General features: G+C 39.5%; 2 protein-coding genes across 5 annotated transcripts; one reads left to right on the top strand and one right to left on the bottom strand.

Annotated features, from left to right (window-relative positions):
- The first annotated feature begins 876 nt into the window (after positions 1-876).
- MED4 (mediator complex subunit 4) lies at positions 877-24352 on the top strand. 4 transcript variants are annotated; one of them, XM_037800101.1, is made up of 8 exons: positions 955-1027; positions 4052-4185; positions 6763-6832; positions 17318-17488; positions 19394-19451; positions 20888-20974; positions 21524-21655; positions 23633-24352. In XM_037800101.1, the coding sequence occupies exons 3-8, from the start codon at positions 6776-6778 to the stop codon at positions 23803-23805; spliced, it is 678 nt and encodes a 225-aa protein (XP_037656029.1). In that variant the 5' UTR covers positions 955-1027; positions 4052-4185; positions 6763-6775; the 3' UTR covers positions 23806-24352. The 4 variants fall into 4 exon arrangements, with proteins under 4 accessions (XP_037656026.1, XP_037656029.1, XP_037656028.1 ...); XM_037800100.1 differs by lacking the exon at positions 955-1027 and adding an exon at positions 1084-1713 and having other exon boundaries at positions 23650-23805; XM_037800097.1 differs by lacking the exon at positions 955-1027 and adding an exon at positions 1096-1713.
- On the bottom strand, positions 15446-16735 carry LOC119507039 (spliceosome RNA helicase DDX39B-like). Its single transcript, XM_037800096.1, is given in 3 exon segments — positions 15446-15531; positions 15534-16077; positions 16079-16735. Coding segments are annotated over 3 exon segments (1287 nt in total).
- Positions 24353-24933: the final 581 nt, after the last annotated feature.

The raw sequence follows: 24933 nt of genomic DNA on the forward strand, positions 1-24933 counted from the left end.
CATTTGTTCCCATCCAAGTTCACCAAGCAACATTCTGGGGGATAATTTGGTTTCCGGTGTAGGATTCTCTAAGGGAAACGTGCTTGGCACTATTATTTTTCACTATAAGTAAACAGATTGACATTCTGGATTATACAGCAATTACTAGGGAGAGAATTTAATTAACGTAAGTCCCTGAAGAAATCATCAGCTCTGGGTGCCCAGGACTAGTCAGGTCCAGCACCTCCAAAAGGACAGGCCATGGTCCCCCAGATACTCCAGCCTTCCTCTCAGATGTCTACAGGTGACATCTCTATGAGAGGGACCCGGTACGGAGCCCCCTCTCCCCAGACAGTTGCAGCTTTAAACTTTCGTGGTAGAAAAACCCTCCTCTCCATGGTTCTTTCCTAGGAGAGGCGGGTTCTGCTTGAGCTCATTGGATGTGTGCTACACCAATTCAGTAAATGATTCTCATCAGCTACCACTGACATGCTATACTGATTCATTCAGTTCAACAACCATCAAGACTGACGGTTTTGAAGATGGGTTAGAAGGAGCCCACCCTCCGTGGAAATCACGGTCTCCTGAAAGGCAGGATAGAAGAGCGTTATGGGAGTGCAGATTTCACGAGGAAACCGACGCAGGTGGTAGGCGATTGTCTAATCCCGGTTCAGCCAAAGTCTCCCGCGTCTGATGGAAAAACCCAAGGCGCTGTCGTTAAGGAACCTTGCTCTGGCCCGCAGCGTTTGGACCGAGGTGCCCTGGCTGGTCCAGCAGATGGCGCCAAAGCCTGCAGTGTACCCCCGGGCGCATAGGGGGCGCTCTGGCCAGGCTGCGCCCTCCTCACCTCGGTGGTCCTTCCTTCCGCCTCTCAAGCCCGCCACTTCCGGCGTTCGCGCGCGCCGGCTGCTGGCGGCGGGAATATGGCGGCTTCCTCAGGTTCCGAGAAAGAAAAGGAGCGGTCTGGAGGGGGCTCTGGAGCGGCCGGCGGTAACAGCACGCGAGAGCGGCTGCTGTCGGCGCTGGAAGATCTGGAGGTCTTGTCGAGGTAACGCTGCCGATCTCAGGGCTGGGCTGGGGCAGGGCTGAGTGGGTGGGCCCCGAAGTGGGCCGGCCCCGAGGTGACGCCGTTTCGGCGGGGAGGGCCGCGCTGGAGAAATACCGGAGTGTTCTCCCACAGACAGTGCTCTAGTGTCCCGGACGTGGCGTCTGCAACACTCCGGGACTCCGAGGCGCGCTTTTTCCCATCAAAAGGCATTTTAGTAAAGACAGTGTTTGTGGCCCCCCCAAGACTGCCAGAGCGGTAGCAGGCCTTAGACACCACCGGTCCTAGCCGCTTCGTTCTTTAACACCCAACAAGCATTTATGCCCCCTGGGTGCCAGGTGCTAGGGAGACGGTAGTAGTGAACGGGAGTCTGGTTGCCAGCTTGGAGGAACTCAGTGTCAAGGGGGTAAGACAGATGTGTAAACAGTGACTGTGGTTTGGAGCTTTTTATCAGAGGCGCGCGCTGCGGGCTCCTGTAACACAGGGAATTGAGACCTGATCCGATGCCTGGGTAGTCAGGGAAGGCTTCCTGGAGAAAGGGCTGTTCCGGAATAAGGAGTTCACCAGCCTCACCGGGCGTCAGGATGATGGAAGAGCGAGTGCAAAGGCCCGGAAACGTAGGCACGCAAGACTTGGTGGTGGAATTGCAAGTTGTTTGGAATGGATGTCCTGCAGTTTGTGGGCTAAAGGTAGGAAATCGGTTGTCATTTTCCGCATTCTGTCATCCTTAATGGTACTGTCAAGTTGGAACTTTACTTAACCCCGTCACGTTCACTTGGGTGTTAAATTGTGTTGGTTTTGCCTCCTAAAATGTTGCTCAGATTTGCCCTCGTTTCCATACCCACTGTCATAACTATTTTTAAATGCACTTTGTTACCCAGGAGCAGAGTTGTCTTTCTAAAATAGCCATCTTATATGACTTCTTTGCTTAAAAACATTTGGTAGGTTCCCATTGTCCAATGAGACAACGTCCAAATTCCTTAGTTAGTGTGCAAGTAGGAGTATTGTAAGGCTCTTTATATAGATAGTCAGGTGCGAAAAGGACAAGTGATACCAGAGATGTATGAAAGAAAAGTTTATTAGTACTCACAGGTCCTAGAACAGAGAGGAACAGCACAACTCACAGGCTCACATTGGGGAACACATCACGAGTGCAGGCTCAACCAAGCAGGCCAGGAGCCAAAGGTTACAGTGGACCTGGGGACTGTGCCTTTGTGGTGAATAGGGATGGAGCTGTGGCGGTTAATCAAGCAAGAGTGGGGGGTTGGGGGGTGGGTTGTGTTTGACTTTTGTGGAAGTGTGAACTCAGGTAAGACACAGGGAAGAGAGGGAGAGGCTGTCTTGTATAAGTAGGTGTCAGGGGTGGTCACTGAGGGACCTAAGGATGGGGTCTAAGATACTAAGGCATCATGACAATGCAAAACCCCTTATGTTACTACCAACCCTGGAGATCCTTAGGCAGCATGAGTGTGAAAATTCCCTATTTTACTTTAATTCATTGTACAAGGACATTCCCCATCTCCTCTCAGTCCACTCTGTTCTCATTTGCTGCCACGTACTCCACCTTTGCATACTCCTCACTCCAGCCTGAGTACGCCACCCTAAAAGGTAGCCCTACTTACTCATCTTTAGTGACATTCACTCTCTGCCTCTAATTTGGTGCATCATCCATTCATCCTTCAGAATCCAGCTCACGTTCACCTTTTCTGAAGAAGTTTCTTGATAGTTTTAGAATAAATCTTACCTGTTGTGTTTTGAAATATACCTGACCTTCTAATAATTAGCATTTTATCTTTGCTGTAAATTTAGTCCTTGCCATGACATTACTTACCAGGTTACAAGGCCAGCATATTAAATATGTAAGAAAAACCTAAGAACACAGAGACACCTGAAATTAAATAGCTTATTGTGTTTAGTACACTGTTTAGTCTGTGTTAGACTCAAGTACTGCTTGATGACAAACAGGGCATTGGAATTTTTGGTCATGGTCAGTATGGTGAATAAGAAATTCATAAGCACGAGGCAGCTGTCTTAATGTGTTGCCTCTGTGTGAATGTTTACACAGTTTAATGCAAGTGGTATTCCCTTCTTTGTCTTTGCTGGTTTTGTAGTTTGTGGTAGAGAACTTAACAATTTCCTTATTAGTTAATCCTCTTGAATGAAGACCCACATTATTTCTTAGGAAAAAGACACTAGTAAGACTGAAAATTCGTAGTATGGTGTTTCCAGTTAAATTATTCACATCTCTGCACTGTGTGCCATGACTGTCTTTGTCATTTAGTTCACATTGACCTCTTATTCTTTGTAAATTATTAACCCTAAATTAGCATTCTATAAATGCTGTCTAGTACACTGCTCTTCATTTGAAAGACTCAGTATGTGTATCCTGAGCACAGCTCTATGGAAAAATGCTTTTAGAATCATCGCTAAACCAAACACAGTCTCTTAAAATACCTGGAAAAGGTAGCCATGTTGTTCTGATACAAATTTGAGTTCCATTTGCTTCAGAACAACTAATGCTTAATCAGAAAATACTTCTTTTGCTCCTTTATGAACCAGTTCTCCCAGTTCCTTGAATTCTGGATCTCATTCTGCTTGAACTGTTACTTTGAGCTATTTCTTCTGTGAGAATTCTCACCTGAAGGCTGTCTAATATTTGGTTGACTTCTAACAACTGTGCTAAGGAATCTTGATGATGCTGTTGAGAGCGAAATTAGTTGAGTTAAAGTGCCCCCCCCTTTTTTTAAATCATTCATATGGTATGGATGGTACCAATTAAGTTTTCTGTAAATATGTTTTCTTTGTGAAGAAGTGATGCCCCTCCAGCAAGTAATTGCCACTGCCTCTTGTTCTGAGTAGATCTTCATTTTAGAACCTCGTATCTTTGCTTTAGTGTATACAATGGACTATTCTCACTGTTCCACTCCGGAGCCCAGTAAATTCATTACTTTTCTGAGCTTTACTTGGTGTAACGTATTTTACTTGTCTGTTTTCTGAGTAACCTTAGTGTATATTTTGTATCACCAGTTCAAGAACTGTGCTGCTGAGTCTAATGATTCATGGTTATGGTCTTGGAGAATTTCTTCTGATATTGGACAACTCAGTAATCAGTCTTGTGATCCTGCCTCTGGATTGTTTGCCTGCTGGGCTGTGTATCTGAGGTGTGTTTTACTGATGTTGCTTGTAGTGCATAAACTTGATATTCATGTATGCATCACTTGAGATGGCCTAATTAAGTAATTTATGAGTTTTGTTAAATTTGAGACTAAATTGAAATTTTCTTGTATCTAGATTTGACAAGTTTATGTAGCTCTCCATTTTTTATTTTTTTTCCTTGACTACTGAACATAGCGCTTCCTGCTTGATGAAATGTGTTTACTCACTGATGTAGTGAATCATCATTTGAGTTTTCCTCTAGAGCCTCAGTGGTTCTGAAACTTTGTCCTTTGATTTTCCATTTGTACATTATTGATTGAGGTGCTGAGTTCTCTTTTCTTCCTCTAAAAGAAGTTGTGGATCTTCTGTTGTCCTTTCTCCAGGAGTGCCTAGAAGACTTTCATTTCTCATCGTCCCCCATAGTCCTATGTCTGAAGCAAGCCCTTGCAAGGCCTCTATGAATTTATATTCTCACATTTCCAGGAAAAGCAGAAAAAGGCACATTCCACATTCCTTATGTACTCCCACTCACCTCACCACTACCTCTTGTCTCCCAAATTAGCTTTTTCTTAGGCCTGAGGTTCTGAACTGTCTATGTCTCATCTATGGGGTACAGAAAAAGGTTAATATAGCATCCTGTTTTCATGAAATACCTGTTTAATCCCTTAGCAGGACATGTCAGCACTAACTCCAAAGTATATACTAAATCTGTTTTTCTCCCATGTTCATTATGAAATCATGGTGGCTAGGACCTAGTCAAAGCCAGTGTCATCTTTTGCTTGGAACACTACAAAATGCACTTAATTTCCATCCTGCCTCTCTTATTGTCCATTCTCCAAATGGCTCTGCAGTAGATTAAAGAGGTAAATCAGTTTATGCTATTTCCCTGTTTAAAATGACTCTGGCTTCTCATTGCAGGTAAAATCAAATACTAATTCTTTACTGTCACCTACAAGGCCCTACATAATCTGGCCCCTCCCTCCCTTTGTCCTCACTCTGTACCTTTTCTGCCCAGTGTTACTGTGTCTTCTGCTGAGCATTCTTTCCTCCTGATCTCATTTCTGGCTTCTCAATTAATTCATGCCTCACCTCAGAAATATCATTAGAGAGGCCCAGACAACCCAGTTTAAGTAGCCATCCCACCTTGCCAGCACTCCCTAACGTAACACTCTGCTTTATTTTCTTCCTAACCTCTATCATTCTGGCTTTTTAAATTGACTTACTTTCTTGGTTATTCATTCTTGCCTCCAGTAGTAGAATTTAAGCATGGTTATTCACTTTTATAACCCAAGGATCAAGAACAGTGCCTAGTCGAGGCACTAAATATTTGATGAAGGAGTGAATGAAAAGGACTTTCCATTCCCATATCCACTTTTTTCCATTTATTCATTCATTCATTCATTCATACCTAATGGTACAGGGATTTAGAAGTTGAGAATTGAGGTCCAGTTGGCATCATCCATAAAAGTATGAAGCTAGTAGGTAGGAAGCTAGATCCAAGAAGGTAAAGATTACCTGGCAGCTGAAAGAAGGTGTGGGCACTAATACCAAGCAGGACCGGTACTAGTTGTGAAGCTGTTCCCTCCTCTAGAATTTCTCAAAATCCCCTTCCATCAACAAATGTGAGACTGATGTAAAGAGCTGCTGACCTGCTATAATTTTCATCTAAGAAAACATACCTATTATATATATGATATATATGTGAACATATATGCCATGTCCATGAAGTGAGCATTCTAGAAAGACGGGATTTTATTATGTGTAAGAAGCCCTCTCAGCTGATGCTTTGTGGTTAATTAAAAATTTTGGTTAAAGTGGAAGATCATGAAAAAAGATTAGTGCATTCCTTAACATTTATTTGACCTTAAAACATTTAAACTTCTGTTCATTTACTAATCTGTTCATATAAGACAAGAGTCAGGAAACTTTCTGTAAATAGCCAGATAGTAAATATCTGGCTTTGCGCGCAACAAAGTCCACTCAGTTCTGCCCTTGTTTGTAGCAGGCGAGCAGCCACATGTAAATGAATAGGCATGACTGTGCTCCAAGAAAACTTTAGGTATATAAAGAGACAGCTGGCTGGATTTGGCCCGCACACCCCTGCTGTGGGACAGAGGCATTTTCTTTGAGTCTTTCTTGAATAAACCATACGCAAAATGCACTCCTTGCAATTTCTAGTTTGATTTCCTTAAACTGAAGCAAGAACTTAAATGCTTATTACACAGTCTTATGGCAGGCTCTTCTGTTTGTATGTCTTTCCCTCTGGTTCATCATATTTCATTGGCATCTGTGTCATAGATACTAATTTCTATTATAGTAAAAAGTAAAACTTGTATAAACAGGTTTGGGGACAAAGACACTTGAGTCTTAGTGAAGGTGCAGTACAGCTGGTGGAGGCAGAAGTCCACAGTCAGGGTGGCCCTCGTGCATGTTCAGCATGCCTTGGGGCCGCACCACAGGGCCAAGCCGCTCAGAGGGATTAGAGCTTTGGTGAACCCAGCAAGGAAGCTAGGTGGAAATCGCTTAAGGAAGCCTCTATGGTATTTGCATTGTAAAGTTTTTGTTTTTGTTTTTATTTTTAGGGAACTTATAGAAATGCTGGCAATTTCAAGAAACCAAAAGATGTTACACCAGCCTGGAGAGGAAAACCAGGTAGGTGGTTTCTTTTTTAATTTTTTTTTAAAAATGAATAATATCTGCAAGCTTCCTATTTATATTTACTTTGTGGAAGAAGAGGAAGATTGGAAATTTTAAGTTACTAATTGAAACTTTTAACTTGCTATGTTCTTTGCATCATTTACTACGAAGATATGTGTTTAACAAGAAAATAGTTGTTCTGAAGGTTAAGCAGTATTTTGTTGTTTTCTCTTACAGTTGTAGTTAATGTTACACCTCCATTGGTCTTTGTCTTTTGAATTCACCAAAAAAGGCTTGTTAAATGGAGATTACAACAACATATACAACCAAAAGCATTAATGCTCTCATAAACTTAGCCCTTTATTGTAGGCTTAGGTCACGTAATGTAACTTGAAAAATGAATGGGAATAAAGAGAACATTAATAGAGGTGGAAGTAGTGGGTGTTGAGTTTACAGCTAGTTTTTATTTTCTGTATACTTTTCTTTGGTTTTAATTTGCTGAAGTGAACAATTTCTTTTACCTATTCAAAAACATTTTTAAGAGAAAATGGGGAGAGTTAACCTTTTTAAAGAAGATACAATATCTAATAAACCTCTTCTCCCCATCTTCTGCCCCATCACTATCTTAGTTTCATCTTATGACATGTTATGGGGGCAGAGAAAGCTGATAGACTCTCAGTAGAGAAGTATTAGGGAACCTTTTTTCTTGAAAGATTGATTTCCTGAAAGGAGATGGAGGTAAGGTGGGATGAGATAAGGATCAAACGAGGCCACAGATTGGCAAAAAGCTGCTCACTTTAGGCTTTATTTTGGTTTTCAGAAAAGAACAGCATAAAATAAGGAGCTAGCTCTTAAAACCAAAACAAGAACTCAGTATTTTAAAAACCCAATAAATTATAAAATACCTTGATGTCATTGTATATAAGGCCAGTTAAGGTCGAAAGGCTGAAAGAGGGAGAGAAAAGCAGCCTGGAGAGGCTTTGTGGTTAATTAAAAATTTTGGTTAAAGTGGAGGATCATCAAAAAGATTCAAGAGATTGAGGAAGAAAGACCAACATCTGCCAGCTTAGCTTCTCCTTTTGTAACTGATAAGACATTCAGTATAAATTAAGGGGGTGTTTGAATCTTGTTCTTTGTGGGAACACTTTTAGGTAGATGCATAACTCTTTTACTTTATTGGCAGTATGATTGATAAGCCTTTAACTTAAAATTGTTTTATTTAACTTTTTTTAATTGTGGAAAGTATAAAATTAAACAGTTGATAACATTTATTGGCTAAAGTTCTCCTACTTGAGGAACTAGTGTTATATATATCTCTCTGCATGTATGTGTGTGTTTTAGAAAGAATTATGAAGAATTTCGGTGGAACAGTCTAGGAGTAGTAGTTTGCCCCTACTTTTCCTTTATAAACTTTTGTACATATTTCTCAATTGCTCTAATGTGCCTAAGGAACTAGTTAGTAACAAAGCTTAAACTTACGTCTTTCTGTTCTTAGGTTGTAATATAACCGGGTGTATTAAAGCAAGTATGCATGTGTCAAAATAAATTTACCTAAATGAGTTCACTTTTTTTTCCTTAAATGTCTGTCAAATAAAGTGTGAGGGTAATTTCATTCTAAAACATGTTGAAATGTAAAGGTAAGAGCATGAATTGGGAATATAAATTCTGATTGATGCTCTTTGAAATCTTTTGCCAGTTTTAAAAGTTTTTTAAGTAAGTTACAACCTTTTGCTTTTGCTTTTCCCTTTGCCTGGGTTCTCCAGAGAAACAGAACTGATGGGGTGTGTGTGTGTGTTTAAGTAAGTGTTGTGAGATTTATTATAGGAATTGGCTCGCCTGATCACGGGGATTGGCACATCTGAATTCCATGGGGCAGGTCACAAGACACTCCAAGGAAGCTTTTGATAAACTTCCCAGGAGAAGCTGACTGGCTAAAGTTGGGATAGAAATTCTTCCTTCTGGCTGCTGAAATTATCAGTTCTCCCTTTAAGGCGTTCAGATGATTGGATGAGAATTCTCTCATTGCTGAAGGTGTTCTCCTTTATTGATTGTAGATTAATCAGCAATAGATGCAATCAACTAACTAAAGATTTAACTCCATGAAATACCCTCACAGTAATAATCAGACCAGTGCTTGCCTGTATTGACGTTCTGGTGTACTTCACATGAACCCTCACAACAGTCTTAACATAAGTAGCCAGGTTAATACATGGCTTTAAAACAATCACACTTGGTATGCCATTGCCTTCTCTCATTGTGTCTAAATCCCACTGGTTCTTTAAGGCTTAAAGAAATTCTGCCTCCTTCTTGATCTCAGCCCTTCCTCACCATTTAAACTGAAGATGTTTTTCTTCCTTCCCAAAGCATTACATTTATAATTCTTGGCACTTACATTCTACTTTGTGTTGTAGTTAATTGACTATTATTTTGGAAATTTTTTTTCTTTTCTTTAGATCCCAGCAGTTTGCTTAGCCCCTTCTAGATGCTTAGTATATTTTCAGTGAACTAAATTGATTTCCATTTCTTTCTCAAGAAAAGAAACACGAAAAGTTGTTCTATCAATGAAAGTCAGTGTTCAGTCAGAGGACCTAATTTAGAGATGCTTTTCAGCTTGTGGAGATGAGACTTTTGGAATGGAATGAATATTCTTTCTTCTATCTAATTTGCATTATATATAGTCACATACATATGCATATACATATACGTAAAATAACAGTCATTTTCTCTTTTTAAAAGTGGAGGCAAGGGGAAAGCGAAGATGGCAGCTAGGAGAGACAGGGCAAACGCCTCCATGAAAAATACTAGATAAAAGCCAGAAAGTGACCCAGAACACCAGTTCCAGCGATGCACCAGCTGGACAAGGTCTGCTAAAACCACAGGGACTGTGCACTTGGTGAAACCGGGAGTCTGCGTTCTGGAACGAGTGAGTAAGCCTGCTGAAATCTGGCAGCCACGCTGAGGTGTGGGAAAACTGTGGGTTGGCATTTGGAGTCGGACTAGTTCTTTTTTAAAAAACCCAAAAGCAGCTGTAGATACACCAACAAGAACCACACAGTGAAGTGCAGCAGGAACGGGCTGTACAAACGCTTCAATATCTGGCGTGGACAATAGCCTTTCGTGCACGTGCTGCTAATCGTCTTGGAGCGAGGAAGGCAGATGTGCGCCAAAAGGGGAAAATAAGCCACGCGCCTTGCAGCCATCTTCTGGTGGGCTGGGAATGCTCCTGCCCAGCGCCGGTGCCACAGCCCAGAGATGCAGCAAAAAATCCAGTGCGATGGGAAGTGTTTCCAGCAACACGCGCACACGCCACAATATCGGGCATGGACAGTAGTATTTCGCGCACCCACAGCTAATTACCCCGGAGCTAGAAAGGCAGAGCTGTGTGAAAAGGGGGAAATTAACACACCCCATACAGCCATCCTTGCAACAGGCTGGGAACGCACCTACTCAGCCCGGCAGCCCAGAACTTCCCTTGAGGGACGGCGCGCACTTGTGACATAGCACAACCTTCCCTCAGCAGAGGCCTTAGAAGGGCACGGCTTGGAAGAGGGACCCACTCGGAAATCCCAGGGACCATATGCTTATACCAAGGACTTGTGCGTTAGCGGCAGAGACAATCTCTGATGAGACTGAAAAGAAGGTTTAGACTCTTGCAACAGCCTTAAATCTCCAGGAACACCTGGGAGGTTTGATTATTAAAGCTGCTGTCCCTCCCTAACCGCTCAGACATACGCCCCACATTCAGGGCGGACAGCACCAACACCACACCCAACCTTGGTGCACCAGTTGGACCCCACAAGAATCAGACCCCCCACACACCACAAAGACATAGTTGGGGAGAACTGACTTGAGGGGAATAGTTGACTTGCGGACACTGTCTGCTGGTTGGTTAGAGAAAGTGTACTCCACCAAGCTCTAGATCTGGCAAATTAGAGATTAGTCTTTGAATAATCCTACATATCCTAGAAGAACCCTGTCAAGTAAAGCAAATGCCAAGAGGCCAAAAACAACAAAATTTTAAAGCATATGAAAAAACCAGATGATATGGATAACCCAAACACCCAAATCAAAAGATCAGAGGAGACACAGTACTTGGAGCAATTAATCAAAGAACTAAAGACAAAGAATGAGAGCATGGCACAGGATATAAAGGACATGAAGAAGAGCATGGCACAGGATATAAAGGACATAAAGAAGACCCTAGAAGAGCATAAAGAAGAAATTGCAAGAGTAAATAAAAAAAATAGGTGATCTTTTGGAAATAAAAGAAACTGTTGACCAAATTAAAAAGATTCTGGATACTCATAGTACAAGACTAGAGGAAGATGAACAATGAATCAGCAACCTTGAGGACCACAGAATGGAAAATGAAAGAACAAAAGAAAGGATGGGGAAAAAAAATTGAAAAATAAAAACGGACCTCAGGGATAGGATAGATAAAATAAAACGTCCAAATATAAGACTCACTGGTGTCCCAGAAGGGGAAGAGAATAGTAAAGGTCTGGAAAGAGTATTCAAAGAAATTGTTAGGGGAAACTTCCCAAACCCTCTACACAATATAAATACACAAAGCATAAATGCCCAGTGAACTCCAAATAGAATAAATCCAAATAATCCCACTCCAAGACATATTCTGATCAGACTGTCAAATACTGAAGAGAAGGAGCAAGTTCTGAAAGCTGCAAGAGAAAAACAATTCACCACATACAAAGGAAACAACATAAGACTAAGTTGTGACTACTCAGCGGCCGCCATGGAGGCGAGAAGGCAGTGGCATGACATATTTAAAATTCTGAGAGAGAAAAATTTCCAACCAAGAATACTTTATCCAGCAAAACTCTCCTTCAAATTTGAGGGAGAGCTTAAATTTTTCACAGACAAAGAAATGCTGAGAGATTTTGCTAATAAAAGACCTGCCCTACTTCAGATGCTAAAGGGAGCCCCACTGACAGAGAAACAGAGAAAGGAGAGAGAGAGATATAGAAAGGTTCAGTACTAAAGAGATTCGATATTGGTTCATTAAAGGACAATAAGAGAGAGAGGGAAAAAATATATCTGACAAACATAAACCAAAGGATAGGATGGCAGATTCAAGAAATGCCTTCACAGTGATAACACTGAATGTAAATGGATTAAACACCCCAATTAAAAGATATAGATTGGCAGAATGGGTCAAAAAATATGAACCATCAATATGTTGCATACAGGAGACTCATCTTAAACACAGGGACACAAAGAAATTGCAAGTGAAAGGATGGGAAAAAATATTTCATGCAAGCTGCAGCCAAAAGAAAGCAGGAGTAGCAATATTAATCTTGGGTAAAATAGACTTTAAAAGCAAGGATGTTAGAAGAGACAAAGGCTACTAGATACTAATAAAAGGGACAATTCAACACGAAGAAATAACAATCATAAATGTTTATGCACCCAATCATGGTGCCACAAAATACATGAGACAAACACTGGCGAAACTAAGGGAAGCAATGGATGTTACCACAATAATTGTGGGAGACCTCGACACATCACTCTCTCTTATAGATAGATCAACCAGACAGAAGACCAATAAGGAAACTGAAAACCTAAACTACCTGATAAATGAATTTGATGTAACAGACATGTATAGAACATTACATCCCAAATCACCAGGATACACATTCTTCTCTAGTGACCATGGAACTTTCTCCAGAATAGACCATATGCTGGGACATAAAACAACCCTCAATAAATTTAAAAAATTTGATATTATTCAAAGCACTTTCTCTGACCACAATGGAATACAATTAGAAGTCAGTAGCCATCAGAGACTTAGAAAATTCACAAACACCTGGAGGTTAAACAACACACTCCTAAAATAAATGGTTTATAATGTAGAATGTAGGGGAACTAGCAATAGAGAGCAATTAATGAAGGGGGAACAATAACCCAATAAGAACAGATAAGCTATCGTGGGTAAATTTAACGTTCTGGGAATGCCCAGGAATGACTATTGTTTGTTAATTTCTGATGAGTATGGTAGGAACAGGTTCACAGAATGTTGCTATATTAGGTTATTTTCTTGGGGTAGAGTAGGAACATGCTGGACTCCCTTGTTGTGGTTTGTTTGAAATTTTTTTTTTTTGTATGTTTTTTTAAGATTTTGTTTTTGATATAGTTGATTTAAAAAAAAAAGTCAATTAAAAAAAAAAAACAGTGAAAAAAATATGCAGAGCCCCCTTGAGGAGCTGGTGGACAATGCAGGGGTGTTGGGCGCCCACACCTCGATGGTTGCTGATGTGCTCACAGACATAGGGGACTGGTGGTTTGATGGCCTGAGCCCTCTACCACAGGACTTGCCCTTGGGAAGACTGTTGCTGCAAAGGAGAGGCTAGGCCTCCCTATAATTGTGCCTAGGAGCCTCCTCCCGAATGCCTTTTAGTTGCGCAGATGTGGCCCTCTCTCTCTACCTAAGCCAACTTGGCAGGTGAAATCACTGCCCTCCCCACTATGTGGGATCTGACACCCGGGGGAGTGAATCTCCCTGGCGACATGGAATATGACTCCCGGGGAGGAATCTAGACCTGGCATCATGGGATGGAGAACATCTTCTTGACCAAAAGGGGGAACTGAAAGGAAATGAAATAAGCTTCAATAGCAGAGAGATTGCAGAAGGAGCTGAGAGGTCATTCTGGTGGGCACTCTTATGCACAATATAGACAACCCTTTTTAGGTTCTAATGAATGGGAATAGCTAGCAGTAAATACCTGAAACTATGAAACTGCAACCCAGAACCCATGAATCTTGAAGGCGATTGTATAAAAATGTAGCTTATGAGGGGTGACAGTGTGATTGGGAAAGCCATATGGACCACACTCCCCTTTGTCTAGTTTATGGATGGATGAGTAAGAAAAATGGGGAAAGAAAAAAAAAAAAAAAAGGCACTCAGTGTTCTTTTTTACTGTAATTATTCTTTTTCACTTTAATTTTTATTGTTATTTTTGTGTGTGTGGTAATGAAAAAGTCAAAAATTAATTTTGGTGATGAATGCACAACTGTATAATGGTACTGTAAACAACTGAATGTAGGCTTTGTTTTGTATGACTGCATGGTATATATATGGTGAATATATCTCAATAAATGTGAATTTAAAAAAAAAGTATAGAGGCAAATAGATTGTGACAAGAAAGTGCCTAGAGATAAATGTTTTAATAGAAGAATCATAGTCTCAGATTCTCTTAATAAAGTTTTCCTACCTGTGGGATTAGGTTGGAATTTGTGCAAAATGTGCAAGGCTTGACTTACTTCCTAGGTATTTATTAATTGCTAATTATGAGCCAGGAAAACAAGGAAATTTATTCAGGAGGTGGTAACTATGATGTGCCTAACCTTTCTTATAAAGAAGCAGCAATTCTCTGAATTGTATCTTGTACTTAGTACATGTGAATTCCTCGTAAGTTTCATTGAGACTGTTAAATATTGGAGAGACAGATGCCCATGAGAAAACTTTCTAGCCATTATTTTATTTGAATATTCATACTTTGATGTAGAGTTTTAGAGTTAGAAAGGATCTTAGTGATCTGTAGTTTAACCTCGCAAAAGTTTGCCCCCCAGGCTGGATAAATGACTTAGAGGTTAAGGGAGGAGCTGGAACTAGAACCTATGTCTAAGTTGAATAATTTTTTTCTCCACTGAAAAATAAAATCTAAAGGGAATCTTAATGTCTGGTAGTGTACAAATTAGACAAAATTGTGTAAACTTCTTGGAAGTTATGGCACCACTCTATTGACTTATTTATATAGTTTTTACAGAAATGGAAATGTTTCTTTCTCCTCATGAGTCTTGGGGAAGAACTGGGGTTATAGTTCCATTAAACAAATAGAATAACCTTTTTAAAGAAGAGCATTCTATTTTCATTTAAAACAAATACTCTTAGTAGATGGCTGGTGGTTGCAGCTCAGTCTTTTTTCTGTTGTATCAGGATAAGTCCTATAAAAACTAGAGGTAGAAGGAACTTATCCAGGCCTGTGTGTATTTTTTAGTATTTAACAAACTTTTAAAAATAGTTTTTAAATTGACTCTGGGTTTTGACAGCTGTTTCCTTTCTGCAGTATTATTCACTACTTAATAAAAAGATATTCATACCAAACTTGGATCTTAATTCTTTAGGTAGGTGGAGGTGATGGCAGCTAGCCTGTATTGACTTTCTGGTGTACTTCACATGAACCCTCACAACAGTCTTATGCTGCAATGATACTATTATTTTATCCTTTTCCCAATGAGAAAACAGGCTCAGAGAGGCCAGGTAATTTTCCCTATGTCACTCTGTTAGTAATGATTGAGTAGAGATTTGAACCCCAGACTTGATATTTTATGCTTTTTAGTCTTCTTGGTTTTTGCCATATCTGCATAGTACCTGTTTATTTATTTACTAGTTTTTTTTTCCCCCCATGTTTAGTTTTAGTTCTGTTAAAAGAATTCTGACATCAGGAATGGGGGTTTAGGAGGGGTGATGATGCAAAGGGGGGAAACCATGGTTGGGGTGGGGCAGGGGTGGGGGTTTAGGAGTAAGTGGCAGTAGTGTCTCTTCATCCCCATGCCTGTGTCTTCTCCTGAAGATGAACTGACTGTCACATTCCGGAATGGATGAGTCCTCTACTGTGTCTGCTCAGTGTAGGAGGAGATGTCTGTCTCATCAGGCAGCTCACTAATACTGACCTCAAAGCAGTCCCGAACATCTTGAGGATCTTGGCATCATTCTCATCTGACGCAATTGTGATGGCCAAGCCCTTGGTGCCCAGCCGCCCTGCTCTGGCCACCCGATGGAGGCAGGTGTCAGAATCCTCAGGCATGTCGTAGTTCAAGGCAGTGTTCACCCGCTCAGTGTCCATACCTCGGCCAAATAAATTGGTAGCCACAAGAATCCTTTGTTGAAAATCTTTAAATGGCTGATACTGAGAAAGCCTCTCCTCCTGGGGCATCCCACGGTGGATGGCAGTGGCTGAGAAGTTATGCTCTACTAGGAGCTGGGCCAGGGCAGTGCAGCCCTGCACAGATTTCACAAAGGTCACCCCCTGGTTGAACTCAAGAACATCCAGAAGGTCAGAGAGCTTCTGGTTCTTCTCGTTGTCCTTCAGTTTCATGTAGTACTGCTGCAACCCGTGCAGTGTCAGCTTTGTCTCATCATCCACGAAGATCTCCATTGGGTCTTGCATGAACTTGCAGCAGACTGGATGGATCTCTTCGCTCAAGGTAGCACTGAACGTCGTGACCTGCTTCTCATTGGGGGGAGGGGGTCATGCAAAAAATTTCCTGGACATCCCGATGCATGTTGAGCTGTTCAAGCATCTTATCGCACTCATCCAAGATAAAGTGTTTAATGTGTTTGAGGTTGAGGCTCTTATTTCGAACCAGGGCTAGGATGCGACCAGGGGTTCCCACGAGAATATGCGGGCAGTTCTTCAGCACTTCTTCATCCTTTTTGATAGATAGACCACCAAAAACACTGCGACCTTGACTTTGGGCATGTACTTTAGAGAAACGTTCGTACTCCTTGCTGATCTGAAAAGCCAGCTCCTGAGTGTGACACATTACTAACACAGACACCTGCCCAGTAACTGGCCCCAGCTGTTGCAGGGTGGCCAGCACAAACACCACTGTCTTGCCCATGCCTGACTTGGCTTGGCACAGGGCAGCCATACCTAGAATGGCCTGAGGGGTGCATTCGTGCTGGGCTTCTGATGGATGCTCAAAGCCACAGTCAACAGTGGCCTGGAGCAACTCTGGCTTGAGCAGGAAGTCATGAAAGCCAGAGCTGTGAATGGAGATGTAGGAGCCCTTGACATCCTTCTTGGCAGGGGCCTCAGCCCCGTCTTCTCCAACTGCTGTCTCCTCTGCATCATCTTCATAGTCCAAGAGCTCATTGTCCACATAGTTTTCAGCCATAACTGGGCCAACGGGGGAAGAAGGGGAGGGGGATCTCTGGATGGGTTCAGGCAGAACAGGTGAAATCAAGGAAGAAAGCGTAGGGGCCTGGGGGACAGTAGAGGTAAAGGAAAATACTAGTTTCTGATAGAAGAGCTGAGCAAAGCGGACGTGTATGGCCTTATTTACCAGTTTTTGAAATCACTTTTTTTTTTTAAGTTACCAGTATCACCTGAAATCATCTCAACTAGCAAGCTTTGCAGGAAACTCCATTACAGTATACTTCTAAGGATAAACTTTTTAATTTTGTCTTCTCTGGGAAGTGAATAAACTTGCTGATTTAACATAATCCTAGTTCTGAAAGACTAGTTTGTTTTGTTTTGTAAGAAAGCATATCATTTGAAAAGGTAGAAAATCTTTTTGACATTCATCTGTTTTCCAAAATAATATAGGTAAGCTATTTTTATTCTTAAGGATTAGAAATAATATTTTGAAGTGTTAATTTTTTATAGCCTTAGCCAGTTCACAATACAGATTATTTCTTTCATGGAATGTAGTGTTTCAATATTCTGTTGTCTAATTCAGTCAACTATTATCTGACAGATCCTGGAGTTGTTAATTCACAGAGATGGGGAATTTCAAGAACTGATGAAATTGGCACTTAATCAGGGAAAAATCCATCATGAAATGCAAGTTTTAGAAAAAGAAGTGGAAAAGAGAGACAGTGATATTCAGCAACTACAAAAACAGCTAAAGGAAGCAGAACAAATACTGGTAAGTTGACCGAGGCTAGTTCTTAAGGTAAAAAGAGATTGTTTACTGTATTTCTGACAATAAATAAATCTATTACCAGAATTTTGAAATGGGAGAAAAGTCTAAAAATGGTAACCAGCCAGTTAAATGAAAGGTTATTCTCTTTTTTACTTACTGTTTTTAGATAGTCTATTAAAACAAAGCAGTACTTTTGTCCCATGTTTTCACAATTGAAAGATGACACAGTGTTGATTTATAGAAATGGCAGGTTTTACCTTTAGCCTGTCTGACATACGTTTCTGTTATTAATAGTCTAAATCATAATTTCAGTTTTTAAAACATTTGAAATCAGTAAAAATAAGTAACAATTTTGTAAATTGATTAAAATGTGCATTAGTTTATTTAGCCTTCCATCCCATACAAAGTGAGATTTGGATCTATGTCAAAGGACCCTGTCTTTTCTTTTGTTGTTCTTGGCTACTGTTTCAGAGAAGCAAGTTATTTGCTTTTATTTGCCTGGTTATTTCCCTAAATACTAATAGAATTGTTACATGGTGTTATTGCAGAAACATCTGCGTTTGAGCCTCATATTGACCAGGCACTGCTGGCTTCCTTATCCCAGTGAACCTGGAAAGGTGTCAAAATGGGTTCCAAGGGGAAATAAACAGAAGCCTGAGTGGTTCAGGGTAAATTAATCACCCCTACTGAAGAAACAACCCCAAGTAAATGCTTTTTAAAAAATGTATTTACAATAAAATTTATTTTTCATTATGAAAGTAATACTTGCTTATCAAGACATTCAGAAAATTCAGAAAAGTAATTGGAATAGGGGAGGTGGAGGGATTTGCCTTTAGTCGCACCGCTCAGAAATTGCCACTATTAGGAGTTTGGTGTATTTCCTTTTACTCTCAGATATATTCGTTTTTTACTCTATTGTAATTGGCAGGATACTGACTTTCTCTGTTAATTAAAACTTAAGCATTTTCCATATAATTATATCCTCTTTGTCTAGCTTTCCAGCTTTCTGTTACACATAATGCTTTGATGATCATCCTTGCAGCTTTCTTTTCTTCTGCATTTAGGATTATTTCTTTAGATGTGATTTCCCAAAAAAAATGTAATTATTGAGTCAAAGAAACAGTGAACACAAAGGCCACAAGAAGACTGTATTTTATGATTTAGATAACAGCAGCTAACATGCATTAAGCCCTTATCACTAGACATTGTGCTTTGAACTTTACATGTGTTATCTCAGTCTTCACAGGAATTATAGTAGGTCAGTGCTCTTACTCCATTTTTTACATGAGGAAACCAAGACTTAAATGAATAACTTGCCCAATGAGGCTAAACAGTAGAAACATGAGTACCCCATACTCTTAACCTGTATGTAGTCCAGGATGTGCATATACCAATTAACTTCACTAGTGTTTTTTCCCCTTTAGTGTACTTGAGGTGTGGGGGCAATTTTCATGATAGTAGTCATTAAGCACAGAGGTAATGTATAAATGAATATCAGTCCAAGAATATATCTTGTAAATTAGGGAGAAAAATATATGGCTCAAACTTTTGAACTAGATGCAGGAATAGGATCCTTTTGAGGTGGTATGTGCTCTGGATCTCTTCTGCATGTTTACAATAGAAGACGCAAAGAAAAAAGGAAATGGTCCTATTTATACTTTGTTTCCAGAGACTGTTTTGCAAATGGGAGACTGATTCTTGAACATAATATTTCTTGCATTAAATACAACTGTTATGTAAATGACCTCCAGTAGTGTTTCAGAGCATCGTAGATACATTGTGGGGATTTCCAAATTTTGCATGTTCTTCTTGTGGGGTAAATGATCTTGTGAATGGAAGCCAAAAACTAAACTCAATATACTTAAAAATAAATTATATTTCTTTTTTTTTTAATGTTGTTTAAACTAGGCAACAGCTGTTTACCAAGCAAAAGAAAAGCTCAAATCAATAGAAAAAGCAAGAAAAGGTTAGTTCATGTGAAAACGGGATGACCTTCTAAAAAAATCTAAATTTTGGTTTCAAGAAACTGATCAGAGTATTATTGGTAATCATTTGCTGCTGTTAAAAAGGTTCCTTTAAGTTTTCATAATCAATTATAATGAAAAGTGTCTGCTATGTTAAATAAACATAAACTTATGTTTATAAAACATCTGCTCTTTTCTAGCATTGTGCTAGATATCGTTAGGTAGGTAGAATTATATCTTTTCTCAGGCTGCAGGAAGCAACAATGGAAGGCAATTTATAGTTATGTACATGAACATGAAATAAAGGCAGTGGGTTTATAAAATTGTTGGTAGAAGAGAAAGAGAAGTTCTGGAAGCAAGTGGAATTTGAGTTGGGTTTTGAAGGATAAGACAGAATGAAAAAGAACATCCATTGGACTAGAGTGGGACTGGAAAGGCTTTGTGATGTATGCACATTTAGTGGTGGAGAGGCCCAGCATGCCTTCTTGTCCTGCCGTGCTTCTCTTAAAGTCTTACATGAGGGGTCTTTTTGGATCTTTTCATTTGTGTGCAAAAAGTCAGAATTATAATTAAAACTTTGGTTACTTTTAATGATTCATAGATAATGAATTACATTTGGTTGTCTCAGACTTACTGTCTAACTTTCTTCTTCTTTCCTGTTTCTTTGGCAACTTCCTTTTTGATTGTTGAATAATGAAAAATAGCTAATATCCCCTGGGAGATGGTCTGGGCTTCTAGGTCTGGAAAGTCTCCAGGAGAGGTGACCGAGGCAGGCTACTTGAAATCTAGACCATGGTTCTGTTGGTTTTAGTCTTCAAAACTCTTAGACACACACACACATACACACACTTGATATACTGAAACACTCTCTGAAGTGTATAAAGTATAAAGTGAGTTTTTTCTATTCTCAGAAGTAACTATTATTGATGCTTGCTGTGTGTCCTTTCAGATTTTTTTTTCTAGGTCTATAAAATCATATATAATAAACATATGTACATACGTAAGAATAATACATATATACATACGCAGATACATGTTTAAGCAAAAATCAGATCACAGTGTATGAATTATTCAGCAGCTTATTTTTTTCAACTAATGAATATTTCATGGGCATCTTTCTAAGTTGGTTCCACTTGAAGCCTTAGGGCCATGTTAAAGCAGTCAGGTAGTGTAGTGTAGTCTGTCTGCTCTTAGCAATTGTTTGGACGCACTGGAAAACGAACCATTCTAGTTCCTCTGTTTAATTTGTGCTATTACTTTCAGAACAGTGATAGTAGTTAATATAGTTAATAATTGAGATATATGCAGGTGGTGTTGAGGGTAAGGTAGGTGACTCACATTATCTTATTTTGAGGTAATTAAATCTGTTGTGTAACTATGACATGTTTTTTAATGTGTTTACTAGACTAAAGTGTTTTACTTTTCTCTTAACTCTCAGGTGCTATCTCCTCCGAAGAAATAATTAAATATGCACATAGGATTAGTGCAAGTAATGCTGTGTGTGCCCCACTGACCTGGGTTCCAGGTAAAATTACTTCTCTTCTATGCCAGATGTATGTGGTTTCAGAAATTCTTAGGAGCTCATACACAAAAATAAGAAAATGGATTTAAATATAGAATGTATTTACGCTTAGAAACATCTGCTATATATTTTCATATCTTTCATCTTTTATAAATAATATGAGCCATAGGTTTTATAAATTTGGTTGCTATGTCATGATCTGTTCTCCCTCAGAATGTTATTTTCTTATTAGAAAATCCACAAGTAATTTGGAAGAATCAAATCATAGTTTTCTTAAATTGACTTTCAGAATATCTGCTAGTATGACAGGCTTTTCTCACATCTTTTTCATATGGAGAATAGTGTATTGTGAGGATTCAGAAAAGAAATAAAGGTACAAATATTTGTGAAATTAGTATGTTATGCTTTTAATTGATAAGATGACCTTCATATTCCAAAATTGAAAATGTAACTTAAGTTTTTCAAAGAGAACAAAGGAAATTTAATACTGTAAAGAAAGTATGAATGCTTATTTTGTCTATGGTTGGATTTAAAAGCAGTCTTTTTTTTTAGGGGACCCACGGAGACCATACCCAACTGATCTAGAGATGAGAAGTGGGTTATTGGGTCAGATGAACAATCCTTCAACTAATGGTGTGAATGGTCATTTACCAGGAGATGCACTTGCAGCAGGCAGATTGCCAGGTAATGTTAGCTAGAAACAGGTTTTCAAAGACTGAGGATTTTCAGATGTGAACATGTTAGCATATCTGGATGTTAAACAAGTTTGAGGGTCCAGACCCCATTCATTTTAATAGGTGGGTTCTCTACCAACGTAGCTTGTTCTTCTAGTTTAAAGACTCTTCTAGATGCATTGAGAATAGGCTGCCTTCTCTCTCTCATTTGTTAATATCATGCTGTCTTCCTCAGGCATTGGGCCTCTCCTTATATCATTATTACTGCTCCAGATGAAGCTTTTCTTCAACGTGTGAAACATGCTATGTAAACAGAAGAGTGTGAGAAATACATATATTCGGTTTAAATAAAGTGAACACACTTCTGAACAACCCCTAAGTTAACAAAATGAATAAAAATAGCTTTTTATAGACTTTAAAAACTATAAATCAACTTTCTTGGGAGCCTCTGTTCATTCTGAGCTTTAATCTTCTTAAAGTTTTTCATATAGTTTAGTGCTGTTCTTAACATTTTCTATTATGTTCTCCATCTTTTATCTTTTGCAGGGGACTTCTTTTCTTTTGATTTGGTAGAACAGTTGGAAAGTAGGAAAAAAAACACAGAAAGAAAAAAAATTACCCTTTCTGAGTCAGTCACTTTTAATATTTTAGCATATTTCCTTTTTTTTTTCCATATTTTTTACATTGTGAAAACATGCTGAAGATACTGCATCTTTTGCTTAACATTACATTGAAAGGATGTTCCTGTGTTTTAAAAATGTTTTGTAAGTATCATTTTTGTTAGCTGTATCAAGTAAAAACTCTGGGCAACTCACTGAGCACACATCAGTTTTCTTGAATAACTCCTCATCTTTCTCATTGTGAGTGTAATTGAAACAAGGAAAATTTGAAGAATTATTAGCTAGTAGCATGGTATTAACTACTAAGTCGTAACGAGAGCTATTTAAAAAATACAGGAAAATCAAACATGAGAAGCAGCCACTACATTTAGGACCATGGTAAAATATCCAAGGAAGGGGCAAACCTAGAATGTCACCCCATGATATTCAGATATCATTGGAGAGGTTGGCTGTGGCCCTCTGTATGGCACAGAAGGTAGATGGGGAGCCACAGGTCAGAGCTGGCAAACAGAGGGACTTGCTGGGAAGCCACCCTGTGGGGTACTGGTGAAACTTACTGGGAAAACACTTGTCCTGCACACCATCCAGGCACCACAGGAACGAGAAGGGACAAAACACACTGGAACCAGGTAGAGAAGCCCATTCCTCTGCAGTTCCTCCTCTACTGACAAAAGCTTGACATTATGCTGTTTGGCAAAAGAGTAATATTGCCAGGTATCACAACTGGTATCACAATGCAGGGAAAAGGGTGGAATTGAAGCTAGAAGGCAATAAATGTGATAATTGGCACACCTACTAGTTAATATCAGACCTCTTTCTTTAGACCTTTTTGAAATCTGCCTCCTTTTAGTGTTCATCTACACCTGTTAATGTCTTCAGAAGTATAGATTCTTAATGTGACTTTTCTCATATATCCCAAATACATTGTCAATCATTTTCTCTTTGATTAGAAGCATTTACCGTAGCAGCTCTTCTGTCTTCTGAGACCTATTATAATACCTAATAATATATTAGGTATAGTATAAATAGTATATTTATAATATATAAAAGAAGATATATGGCCTAATATATTATATATTATGTGCTTATATTGTATGTAAATACATGAACATTTGATAATTGTGAATGTCTGGCCAAATAAAAATTGTCAACTATGTGAATAGTTATTTAGAGAGTGATATCATACTTTAAAAAACTGGCTCCTGGTTGCTTTTCCTTGATAAATTTGATCTTCATTAATTTGACCAAATGTGTTTAGATTTCTAGCTTTTGAAAATATTTACTTTGCTTTATTTACTTTAAGGGAAGAGTAAAAAGTAAAATTGATTACAAGTAGGAATATTCTTCTATGTGCTTTTTTCCTGCAGATGTGCTTGCTCCACAGTATCCGTGGCAATCAAATGATATGTCAATGAATATGTTACCACCAAATCACAGTAATGACTTTTTGTTGGAACCTCCTGGGCATAATAAAGAAAATGAAGATGATGTAGAGGTGATGTCAACGGACTCCTCAAGCAGTAGTAGTGACTCTGATTAAAAAGGCATAAAAGACAAAAAGCATACAGAATTGGGTATTGTAGATTTCTTTTCCTTAAACAATAGCAGAGAAATGTAAACTGCAAACCCGTTAGAATAGCCAGGTAAATACTGGTTAAAGCAGAATTGTGCAACCAGTTAAAAATAAGAGTGGGCTTTCTTTATAAAGCCACAAGTAATGGTTTCAGTTTTAATCCACTGTATGTGTAGGAAATCATCAAAATTTACTGTTGCTAGAAATGATTATTCAGTTGTTCGGTGCTGTCTTACCCTGTTCTATTCCAGTTGTCTTGGACTTGTATGTAGTAGTAATGGAAATGAGATTTAAGAGAAACAACCCATATGTGTATTACTGATGGGCCTCCTGGAATTTTGAAAAGCATTTTAAGAAAGCAGTGGATCACTAAATATGTGACATATTTCAGAATAACAAAAACCCTCACTTCACAGGGATATTATCTTCTGTTGCAGGAACAGAAGAAATCGTCTCAATTTATGCTGTTTGTAATTATTGTAACTTTTGTAAATAAACTCATTTTTGTTGTATTTGGTGTGTTTTTAAAAATTTAATTTAAACATGCCTTCAGCACAAGTAAATCCAGTTATGTTTTTTATATATGCGGGTTACTGAGCATATACCTCGACTTACCAGGTCTGGGCTAGGGGACCTGCGCAACCCCTAGGGAGGGTAGTGGGTACGGGCGGTCAGTGTCCTCCACAGCCCCCCGGACCTAAGGAAGCGAGGTCGAAGGCAGGCCCCATTTCCTCACCCAAAATACCACCGGTGGGGGAGGCTTGCCGGAGGAAACCGCCCTTCCCCCAACCGCCCTTTCCCCCACTTCCTTATCTTGCCCGTACACTCCCCGTTGCCAATGCAACTCCCATCACCACCAGTGCGCATACATTGTTGCCAGACACCGTTGCCAGAGCAACTCCTGCACCTTTTAGAACAACCTCCGTGCCCTCTTAGAACCAATCCTAACCTCCGCACCCTCTCAGAACCAATCCTAGCCTTTATCCCCTCAGCATTGGCTTGTAACAACCCCCGCCCTCTATGCCAGCCCATATAACCTGTGCTCACCCCGGAATAAAAGTCCTTTTGTTCTACCCTTACTGGAGGAAGAGTGTC

The sequence above is a fragment of the Choloepus didactylus genome, chromosome 12 (assembly GCF_015220235.1).
Source record: "Choloepus didactylus isolate mChoDid1 chromosome 12, mChoDid1.pri, whole genome shotgun sequence".
Taxonomy (NCBI): domain Eukaryota; kingdom Metazoa; phylum Chordata; class Mammalia; order Pilosa; family Megalonychidae; genus Choloepus; species Choloepus didactylus.

Excerpts from the sequence above, each read along its gene's own strand:
- MED4 (XM_037800097.1), top strand. The coding sequence starts at position 1,609 with ATGATGGAAGAGCGAGTGCAAAGGCCCGGAAACGTAGGCACGCAAGAC. Across the intron at positions 4,186-6,762 it reads TGCTGGGCTGTGTATCTGAG|GGAACTTATAGAAATGCTGG; the intron begins GTGTGTTTTACT and ends TTTTATTTTTAG. Across the intron at positions 21,656-23,632 it reads TGCAGCAGGCAGATTGCCAG|ATGTGCTTGCTCCACAGTAT; the intron begins GTAATGTTAGCT and ends TTTTTCCTGCAG.